Genomic DNA, 11,836 nt, shown 5'->3' with positions numbered 1-11,836 from the left:
TACTGGCCGTCTGATGTATTTGATGGATCATGAGTACGGACCTTTTGGTTTCGTTGGCCACCCCGCCCACTCACGCAACGTGTGTACCTACGTTTATCAGTGGCCGCTGAGTGCATAATTTCGTTGTTTGAGAAGGCAGCGCTGTAGCACAGCGTAATTACTGGCGCGTTTAAGTGCGTGCGTTCTTCACATCGTATCTGGTATACCTTGTGATGATGTTAGCGGATGTCTCCGCATCCCGCAATCACTGCGACTGCACGACCATCGAGTGGGCGTGAGCTTTCTGATGGGTCTGATGCGCGTTTTTCGGGTACTTCGCACGAAGGCGCCGTGTTGTGTGACCAATTTGATATAAAAATCTGATGTTTGTCGTTAGTATATCCTGGAATTTCGCAATCTCGCTCACTTGCCAACTCGCTTGAGTGCAATGTAATCGCTTTGAATGAAATTCTAAATTCTAAAAAGTCTAAGTTACCATTTTGTGTTTGAAGAATTCAACCGGTTAATTGATTATAATTATGACTAGAGAACACGACACTCGATCAAACACCTTTTATAAATCGTCGGTGCGGTTAAAGGTATGCATGCGCTTTGGCAATGCTGAGTACTTGAGGCACATACAAGCTGGAACGGCACTTACAGGCAGTCCACGGCAGACGCAATAGTCATACCAAGATGAGGGCTGATCAAACATTTGAGTAACACAAACAACCATTTGTGCAACGTTGCAGCAGATACGAACCTTTGCAGCGTAAAACCGGTTTGGCATTACAGTTGGAGTTGACACTAAACAATTTCCGCGATAATATTCATGCACGACTGGACGTTCAGACTTGGTTCGTATTCGGCCATTCCGGTGGATATCGATGTTCTCCAATTTAGTAGTGTATTGGTGGGTCTTGTATGTGCCACAAATTTCGATGGGTTATTAATCGATGGATATTAATTCGACCAATGACGCTATTAACGCACCTGGGTGACCGGTTGAATGCCCATTGCTCGGGTGGGGGTCACTTTGACGCCCTGAGATCTCCGAAACTAAGAGAAAGAGGCGCCAAACTCAAACTGTGTGTTAGCCGGCGCCTGAACTCACTTGTGTCAAAGTTCGATGTTCCTAGGTCATGACATTCGGGTCAAGTAAGGTCAAACGAGGTCAAACTCCAGTTTGGTGTCCAAAGTGCCCCCAGACCTTCTCATGTGACCACCGTGAATTTGGATACCTGTTGAAGGCAGAAGGTCACCGGTGCTCATTTAAGGTCAGTGACCTCGCGGTTCTTTCGAAGGTCATGGTGACCCAAATCATGCAAGCTTGCTTTGATTTTTGCATTTGAATAAGCGTAAAATATCATGCCAGACTGTGATCCTGAACAAACAAAAAAATGTTTGCCTGGGTTATTTTCAGTCAATGATCTATTCCGACCTTTGAAAAGCTCATTTTAGATGTGTAATTCGGTTCCTGTTATCATTAAATTGGGAATGAGTACCAGAAACTACCCCCTATGGCAAGCTCTAGGGTAATACAACAGGTTGGTTTTGACCTTCGTCTGACCTTTATACTTGGCCCTAGGTCAATGGAACTATTTATTCGACTGTTGTGTTGCCTAAGAAACTGTCTGAGAGATTATGGTTTCCTCTAACACTACGTTGTTGCATCAGACTGAACCACTCCCTAGTCATTGTCCTCGCTGAATCCATGGCCTGACTGACCTGCCGTAGGTCAGCGACCTTACAAGGTGCATCGAAATTTTTAACGCCAAACTATCCACCATTCAATTTTCTAAAGCTATACAAACTTCGTAAAAACCTTCCGGGGTCAAATTGACCTTATCCAATCGCATGTCAACCTTCTTCAGCAGCACTAGAACATTGGAACCCCATTGCATTTATAAATCCTCGAACTCCTTTCAAATCATAATCGCGCATAGAACTCTTTCAATCGCTCCGCTGCGCACAAGTCAATACTATTGACAGAAATATGCTTCCTATAACAATCAACAGCCACCGCATCAGGCAACGGACACCGAGACCATAACGCGCTGCAACAAATACTGCCGCAGCAACCCAAAACCGGCCGTAAATCCCACTTGCCCATTGCCCCACAACGCAGTTCACTTGTACAAGCATCAGAAGGCGGCGCCGCGCCCCCCGCCGTGAAAGCCCCGCGGTCGCGCCGGCGCTGGCCTGGCGCGCGCGACGTCACGTGCCCACCGTGCTGACTGGCGTCGGCGCCGCCGGCGACTCGCACCGGCCGTCTCCGTGCGCGCACGAGCAGTCGGGCTCCTCGCCCGTGGCGGCGGTGGCCGGCGGCGAGAACTCTCTGAACACGTTGTATGGCTCCGTGAGCGAGCTGTCTGCGGCTGGATCGCACTCCGACACGCAGCGGGAGCGCACCTCGGCGACGGCGGCGGCGGCGGAGGCGGGGCTGGCCACGGTCGACGGCGGTGGCGCCGACTCCGCCTCGATCAGGTCGCACGCCTTGCCCAGGATGACGATGGTGTTGAGCACGCGGAAGGTGGCGAGGGCGAGGTAGGCGGCGGCCACCAGGAGCCAGGCGCCGGTGCCCGTCAGCCGCACCGACTGCAGCAGGATCCGCGCGGTAAGCGCCGCCAGCGGCAGCGAGATGAAGCCCATCCGGTGGCTCACCATGTCCGAGTGGTCGCTGAACGCCTGCCGGGGGTGCCGCGCGCCGGTCAGAGCCAGGCGACGGGCCGGGGTGTGCGGGCAGTGGACAGGCGACGCCCCACACGGCAGCTGGTCAGGTCACGGGGTCACGCCGTGCCACATGCACCCCGTCTCCCAGCTGTGTACAGAGGAGCCAGCTCAGAACTCGATCGGTTGCAAGACTTTAGAGCAGGACATCAGATATGGAAGAAATAGCAGCAAGAAATACTGCTGCGGATAGTGCCCCTCCCCCCTCCACCTGATAAAGTTCGGTCAAATCGAACAGGAAGTAACAGGTTCCGTCATGGACTAAAAGGCAACCTTTCAGCTTCAGCTGGGCGGGGATGCCTCGGTCTGGGCTCCGTCCGCCGCCGCGAACGGCGCGGCCTCGAGCCAGGTCAGCCACCTCACCGCGCGGGCACACGGCCAACGGGAGAGCCTTCTGTCATCAAGTCATGCAGCAGCACAGCCTTCAACCAGGCCATCTAACCTCTCCACACCGGTCCCCAACAATGTCCCCAGTCCTAACCCCGACAGAAAATCAAGGTGACACAATATCGCAACATCTTGCAGGATCGCAGTAACGCGGTCGGCGGTCACCAGTCCCACAAGTACGCACGTATTTCCCCTCGGGTACGTACGTATTTCTGTTTGCTGGATATCAGGTCGTACGCCAGTGTGAGCGTGTACTCGCGATAAATTTCGACGGGAATCTCGTTGAATCGCGTGATGAAGGCATGCTTCACCCAGTCCACGAACAGCTCGGCCACCAGCACAAGGATGCAGTCCGGCAGCAGCACCCACAGCTGGTCTGTCGGCAAGCGCGGTCACAAAAGTTCGGCAAACAGGCGGACACGAGGACAAACACTTATCAATCGTCCACCGGCAGATATTCCTGAGCATGCTTGAGCATGAGCACTTCCGTGATAAACATATCTTGATTGCAGGAAGGATAAGGTTTAAGATTCCATAGGGCTTATGGCGCGGTTATCGTACGTGAGTGTCCCCCGGGGCCGGCATACGGGTATGACCAGGGCCCGCTGAGCTGAGGGCCTCGCCCATTTGGTGCTTGATCTTCCGCAAATGCCGACAAACCACATACAGATCCAACCCACTACGGACCAGATCCACGTTAGATGGAACCGAAAGTGCGTCATAACATACCGAACATATTTAGATGGAACCCACCACTCCGACAATTTCAGGGTGTAAAAAGCTAAGCGAACATTAAATAAACACATTTTTGAAGCGCGAAAACTGCACAGGCATCTCGTCGTTTCAGTATCGATAAACATCAACTTCAGAGCAGCGCACTGGTGAATCCGGCACGGTTGACGGGATAGAAAAGCATGGGGCCTTGACATGTCAAACCACTCGGCCAACGTCAGGGACGTGCGTGGTGTCGCGGACGTTTTGCAGCACGTTAGCCGGTATACTTCCAGTCGGGCTCAGGCCTCAGCCATCGTCAGATCACACCGTTTCCATAAATCAGCTGCACAGCATTTCCCCACCATCCCGGACCTCATGTGCAAACGGGCGGATGGACCGATCGGCTTGAGAATAGCCTGGCTGCCGACACATGTTAGTACTGCCCGAAATCTTCGCACAGCTTTCCTCCGTGTTTGTCACTGATGACATTCACGCAACGTAATCAAACGCTCTCACTTGATAGGTAATACAAGTAGGGTGACGATCTGGAGAAACGTTTGAAGTTCTGACGGCACTGGAGGCTTGCCATAACCAGAGCGTGCACTCAGACTCGATGATGACTGATCGTACAGCCATCACTTTTCAAACAAATGACATCTTGGCGTCTAGTAAAATAGCTCAAAAGGCAGTGACACGGCCTCGTGACACGACGGCGCTGTCACTTGCCTGACCACACCACCTGGCCGGAGTCAACCTTGGTCAACTTGTTTCGTTCTCATGTAATTTTAGGCATAGCAAATAGTTTTCCGGTGCATTTTGGCTGTGCGTGGTAATTAAATACCTTAATTTAACGCTTCAAAACTCAGGTACGAAATCTCACGATCACAAAGTTCGTGTGATCTCATCACACTTCTTACGTCAACCGATGTTCAGCCTAGCCGGGACGGAACGCGGTCGGGACATCACGCAGACGAGACGGAACACGGTCCGGACATCACGCACACGGGACGGAACACAATACGGGCATCGCGCAGACGGGACGGAACACAATACGGACATCGCGCAGACGGGACGGAACGCGGTCCGAGCACCACGCCTGTCAGCTGAGGGCGTCGGGGTTCGCGCCGGCCAAACGCCGCGGTAAGATCAGGCGCGCGCGCGCGCTCTTATAAAGCAAATGCATTCCTCGATTTAACAGTGCGCTTATGTTGGGCAATGTGATCATCATGATCAAACACGACCACTTGAGGCGATTTGGTGCCTGAACTTACTCTCATTCCAACCAAACTCCTTCATGGTCTGAACGGTGACCAGCAGGAGGAGGACACAGTAGTGGAAGCGCTCGCGGATGTCGCTGCAGGCCACCTGGAGGAGATTGTTCCGATCGAACTTCTTGAACACCGAACCTTTCAGCTCGACGAACTGAGAAAGAACGGCAGACATTTTCAGATACGCTGGAGTCCACATACGAACTAGTGAGAAACTACATCCGAATCGATCGTAGAACATTCCATATCTTCCAGAGGCTTGAAGCCATATGTTAATGGGCTAGCATCAAACATATTGGCTGGTTTAGAACAATTGAACCTAATCACTTCATTTAACAAGCTCGACCTCTATAATACAAGCAGCACCCGGCACAAATGATACTGCTCTCTGTGCGCTGCAAATACGGCGTCACTAGATACGGCATGCCATACATGGGAACGATGACTCACGTTGTTGGACATCATAACCGTCAGCAGGGCCTTGTTGCTCGAGTTGATCGCTACGTTCAGCACGGTGGTTTGAAACAAAATCAAGATCCCGTGCAGGACTGCGACTCGGTCAAGGGAATTTCGGGGTCCAGCACAAACGCCGTAAAACCAGATCCCAACAATCAACAGGAACTATGCGTTACCTATTACCAGGAGCATCCATAAAACAACACTTCGAGAGCGGTTTTCGTCCCCCCCGCCCGCCCCCGGCTTCCGAATACGTGTCGATGGCAACAGTGCAATACAGCTATAGTACAGCTTACAGCTGCGTCTGTCGAGGGTTCGTTTGCGGGCCCTGCGGTAACTCGTGGCATGACGCCGAGCACGGTATGTAAACGGCGAGATTGTACAGCTGCGTCTGTCTGTACTGTCTGTCTGTACTGTACAGCTGCGTCTGTCTGTACTGTCTGTCTGTACTGTACAGCTGCGTCTGTCTTGCTGTCTGTCTGTACTGTACAGCTGCGTCTGTCGAGGGTTCGTTTGCAGGCTCTGCGGCAACCCGTGGCGTGACGCCGAGCACGGTGTGTACACGGCGAAACTCGGGTCTGAACTTCTCATAACAGCCCCAATCGTAATACTAAATGACAGCCGGCTCCATATTGTTCACTAGAGGATAGCAAAATACAACATTGGTACGCCCGGGTGAACACATGACAGGCATGACGAGTGATGTTAGCAGTCTGTACTAAAAGAGCCCAGAGAGCTTAGTGCGGATAGCCTAAAGAGCTGCGTGCCTGGTATGACGCACATATTTCACACGAGAAAGGACGCGTTTGTTCTTACCCATTCTCTCCCGCCTAACGCGTGCGACGGGACCCGTAAACGAAAGCCCAACCAGCTCTGACGGTGAGGATACAGACGTAAACGGTGGCCAGGAAGAAGTGCGGCAGCGTGCCCAGGTGCTGGCGCTTCTTCTTGCGCGGCTCCGTGGCCGTCCAGTGAAGCGCGTCCAGCGTGTCCTGGCCGAACGACGACATCAGCTTGTCTCCCACCTCCAGCATGTTGTAGAACATGTACAGCTTGATGATCGACTGGCTCTTCACCTGCCGTCCGAAGAGGGCTCGCGTTATCGCCGTGCAAGCTTCACTGTTCTCTGGTCTCGCAGATGCGGCATGTTTGACAAACGACACCAGCGGCATGAAATGGACGACACAGATGAGAATCAGCCGGCACAAACGTTTTCAACGGTGGTTAAAAATGCGACCAAACGTTTAAGGTGCAAGACAGATCACGCAAAGTCAACGAACACAGTGCCCTCGTCGCGCTAAACATTTCAAAGGATCACTTACCACGTGATACAACATAGACGTGTCGATGTAAGACAAAAAGAAGCACGTGATAATGATAATCAGGCCTTTCATCATGTCGATAATCTCGGACGGTTTCAGCCAATGGCCATCTCCCTGCTGTCTTCTCAACCTACGGACGCAAAAGCCAGAGGTCAAAGACAGGCGCAAAGGTGTACACAAAAGAACACTATGGAATGACATCGACCACTTCGATCCATGAATCGCTCCAAGCCATCGCTACATCGCGAGCGATTGATGAAAAACTCAGGAAAGCAACCGTCGTCACCTGACCACAGAACGATTAATTCCTTAAAATAATCGGCATTCCGGGGTTTAAAGGGATGGCGCGCTAACGTCACTTCGGCACTCATCCAAGGCTCGGGTAAGTACCACACGAACATCACATAACCAACACTAAATTAGCACTATATACCAAAAGAAAACTTACCCGACGGCGATCAGCAGCGGCCTCGTTAGAAACGCCCAGACAGCGAGCACAAACCGCAGCGGCAAGAACGTGAAAATGAAAAGGAACGCGTCCACCACCTGTAAATCGAAGACATCGCATGTGTCGCGCGCCGGCAAAACCATTCCTCGTGCCACGCAGGGGAATTTACCCCCTCCCCCCCCCCCCTATTAGAATATCTTGTCAGCGAAGAGTTTCCAACTTTGTCGAGCGGTAGTCAGTGCATTCTAGTCTACTACTCGGAACCAGCTTCTTAATAGGTCTCAAGGATACCCTTATAACTGACCAGAACACCCCCGCCTTGACGGGGCCGATGCAGCGTTGCAGAAGTCACGACACAAGAGCCACGGCCGTAGTCAACACATTTTTTCGAATAAAAACTCATCGCGAGGTAGTTTAAAAGCCTCGAGCGGACATTCCTCGAGATTCAGATTCAGCACAGATTCAGGGAAGACCGCGGACTAAACAGCCACACTGGGTTACGCTGAATCGATTCATCAGACACATAATGTGGGTCGAAATCGAGACAGCCATACCAACCATTCAGCCACGAACCTTCCAATGTTTTTGTGTTTCCGGTGTGCAGCAAATGCATCATTAGATGCATAGCTGTATTTCCCGACAGTTGTTGCATGTATGCTGTCACGAAACCCATCCAATACTGTATCACACTAACTGCTGTCACCTCAACCCAAGTCCCCAGAGATGCTTTCAATGACACTGGTTCCGAGAATGATTCATATATCCATGAGCCAGGCACAACAGTCAAGCCCAAGGTACAAAATGCGGCCAGCGCCAGAATGGGAACCTATCCAATTTGCTGTGAGACAAGCCAGAATCGGTTCAGAGGGTCGGAACAGAGCACCAGTCCTCTCAACCTCATCCACTTACTTGTCCAGGCCATAACAATATATATATATATATATATATATATATATATATATATATATATATATATATATATATATATATATAGCCCAAAAGCATTGATTCCAAGAGAGACATGTGTTTAAATGATGTGTACTTACCTGGAAGAACCCATAACCAATCAGCTTTTCAACCTCTCTTGGAATTTTCATGAAAGTGTATATCTGTTCTCTTTTGAATTCATATCGTTCCTCATATTGTTGGAGGAAGTAACTTCGTGTAACTTCAGATTTCAAGAACTTGCAAAGTGAAACACCTGAAAGCATTATACATGCTTTGTTTGATTTACTTGGCAACACACAAACTGAGGTATTATCAGCACACCAATCCACGTACAATCACATCGCTGAAATTTGGCCTCACAATATCACATCCACTTGTACCTGAGCAGCACTGAATGTGTCTTTGATAGCCTTGACAAGGATCAAACAAGTTTCCATTTAGACAATGGTCTTCTGTCTATTTGCATAAGAATTTTGGTTCACATATGAGCAGCCTTTTCTCCAGAAGTTACTAAAAAACAGATCAGAAAAAATGTTGTCACTTACGATTTTTCTTCTTGCGATCTCTAGGCATTGTTTTTTATCTTGACTTCTTCAGGAGCCAGGCACAATGGGCTAAAAAACAATAATGAATACATCAGCAGCAGCACAGCAAGTGAGTGGCATACATACTCATGAATACATACTCATCAGCTATGACAGGCCAGTGGCCCTGAATGTGTATAAAAATTTTAAGAAAACAATGGACTGTCTCATTCAGTATTACAGCAGCTTGTCAAACACCAGAATATTAGTGCCACTGAGTTGCTTTTATACCACAGCAACATCTCCAGTCCATATCCAAATGTTGTGACCTGTGGAAGCATGGTTGTTTGACCTGAACAGGAAAGGGCCACTCACTCCAGTGATGATGAGGTGGCTGTGGAACACACTGCAACATGTTGGAGCATACAAAAAGGTGGCCACAGTAGCATCAGCAAGTCTGCACAACATGCATTACAAAGCAAAGGCAACAATCTCAAAATCCAGCAGGCCACACATCTTCACCAATATGTACTAAATGCACGGCAGTAAGCTTACTTCAGTATGTTTTTACTGTCATGATTGGTTTACACACAGGCCTATGTATGCTGCAGCCAAATATTTTAGTGAGCTCCCATGCAAACTGTATAAAAATTGTACATGAGCACTACACTTCATCCCAGCTGGCATTCACAGCCACCACCTTAAGAAGCCTCAACTTGGTTATCAGTATGTCATACCAGGTAGAATGCCTATTGCAGTATTAGCAAGAGTCATTTGTTAAGGGTTGTTTGCATTATTTGCAGCTTCAAAATGCAATGTGGTTCATATCGTTCACAATACAGCATACATGCAACCTGCTTTTAGTTTACAGGACACAACTGGCACATGGTGCCTAGAGGGTAAACTATGGGTCTGGCACCCTGCAGAGCTACACAGATAACTTCATGGATCAACCTTCAGGATTATTCAAATGGTGGGAGTGCTGAAAGTTTACAGGAGGCCATGGCCTTAGCCTGACCACCACAACTGACAACAGCCCTGAAATAAATAGAATCCCAAACACTGTCTCTATGGTTTAGGGAAAAGATGCTGGACCAGTTATCTAGCAGCATTGGGTATGAGACCCAAGTAAGTGCAGTACTTGGTTTGCTCTGACCACATGGGAAGGTCAGCTGGGTATTGTCTTCTGCCCAAACTTCAAAAGTATGCACTATGCTAAGCATTCAATATGAAGTGACCACACCACTCTAACAATTTTATCACATGAGCATGATAAATTCAATTGCTCGTGGTTAAGCCCACGTTCACCACCAATTTCGGTATACAAGGCCAATGTTTCAGGGAGTTATGATGTAACACAGGCAAGTTTTCAAGCAAAAGGACTTAGAACACTATTATTACAGACTCTGACAAGCTGGCTGACAGATTCTGACAATTTGGCCTGATCTCCGTCCAGCACACAGAAATACAAGGTTCAGTGCATCACAAGATATCAGTGTACCATGCAGCGGATGGATTCTATGCAGCCTGATCTAATGTAAGTCAACCCAGGCTTGGAGTAGTCATTTTGCAGCACTGTGTGGCACAGAAACATTTTCTGCTCCTAACCAGTGACAAGGTAGAGACAAGTCTTCAATTTGTTCACTGTCCACTTAAGGGGCCTTTTTATCATAAATACTGTGCATTCCACTAGTATCACCAGGCAACACTCGAGCGTGATGCAACTGAATAGTGGGTACCTTCTGATTCACATTGGGACATTTCAACATAATCCAATTGCAGCTTGAAGTGTTTGGGGCAAATACATAACAAGTAATAGGCACTGGGACTTCGGGCAATATGCCACAACTAGCACCCCCTGGCCTGGGGAAACTCATCAATTCCCACACAAATTTCATCACTAATGTTAAACGGTTCAATCACCTTGCATGTACCTTTATTTTAACGGTCCTAATTGGGCAATGGCATGTAAACATACTCCCCGCAACATACATATTCCTGCCAGCACAAAGCTAGAAAAAGGGTAGAGTATTTTTTGTCTCTACTGCGTCAAAATAGGATGCACAAAAGCAATTGTCTTCTAAAGTACTGCTAACACTTTTAGATGCACTCATTGAGCACCTTGTGACCCTGCTTCTAATTGGTCACTTGCTATGGTTAAAATGACAATAAAATCGAATATCAATGTTATAATTTTTCATCTTGCGAGATTGCTGTCCGTTTAAGGTAATGCATTGATTGCTGAATTATTAGGCTGGTGGCAAATCCTCAATTTGCTTGTTACAAACGGTCACGTGCGTGCACTCATACCCTCTAAACAGATGAAGAAATGATCATAACAGTGTCAAATGATAGATTTATCCAATTTTGATTCGAAAGCTTGCAAAATTTCCTCCTAAGTTCTCAGGTATCGAACTTACTCGCCAAAGATGGCATAGCAGTATTTCACATTCCTTCTTCGTGGTTGTAAGACCTTGTTCGTAAACGATTTGTGGCGCCACCTTCAAAAAATCAATCACCTGACTGCAGCATCAGTGTGGTCTAATGAAATGTAAGTTGTTGATTGGGAACGGATGAGAGAACATACTGCATGATAAGATCAACCTGTGATATTCCAGTTGAGCAGGCGACACAGCTTCGGAAAACCGGCATGACCAAGATGCAGCAGCCTTATAATTTAGATTACCAGGGACAATGCTTATCTGACTTATTACCGTCACGTGGGTACTTATAATTTCGGCTTGCAGAGAATTGGAAAATAACGTGTAAAACTGGGCCTGGTCTGCAAATTATGACAGACTTTTATAATCATGCGCAGTCAGACTTAGTCGGGGGCCGGGGGGGGGGGGGAGGGCTGCAGCCATCTGCACCCCCCCCCCCCCGAATGAATAGATGCAGCCTAGAGACTGTGCATTTGTGCAATGCACTCAATCCAAATTCACAGGATGTCAGAGAAAGATTTGCATTGCCTCCCCCTCCTGAGGAAAGCTGTTACATGCCAGGGCTTTCATACTTTCTTTATGCATGTTCTTTATGCAAGACACAATGCATGTTTACTGG

At 48.6% G+C, this 11,836-nt stretch overlaps 1 protein-coding gene across 1 annotated transcript; it reads right to left on the bottom strand.

Annotated features, from left to right (window-relative positions):
• Positions 1-2,153: 2,153 nt before the first annotated feature.
• LOC119103273 (protein TAPT1 homolog) lies at positions 2,154-8,868 on the bottom strand. Its single transcript, XM_037226739.1, has 9 exons — positions 8,798-8,868; positions 8,351-8,505; positions 7,305-7,402; positions 6,857-6,986; positions 6,424-6,610; positions 5,529-5,626; positions 5,082-5,232; positions 3,303-3,472; positions 2,154-2,667 (listed from the first exon to the last, which is right to left on the bottom strand). The coding sequence occupies exons 1-9, from the start codon at positions 8,823-8,825 to the stop codon at positions 2,197-2,199; spliced, it is 1,488 nt and encodes a 495-aa protein (XP_037082634.1). The 5' UTR covers positions 8,826-8,868; the 3' UTR covers positions 2,154-2,196.
• Positions 8,869-11,836: the final 2,968 nt, after the last annotated feature.

This window comes from Pollicipes pollicipes, unplaced genomic scaffold (assembly GCF_011947565.3).
Source record: "Pollicipes pollicipes isolate AB1234 unplaced genomic scaffold, Ppol_2.1 Scaffold_5724;HRSCAF=6776_pilon_pilon_pilon, whole genome shotgun sequence".
NCBI classification, from domain to species: Eukaryota; Metazoa; Arthropoda; class Thecostraca; order Pollicipedomorpha; family Pollicipedidae; genus Pollicipes; species Pollicipes pollicipes.
This window is presented reverse-complemented; position numbering and strand designations above follow the sequence as displayed.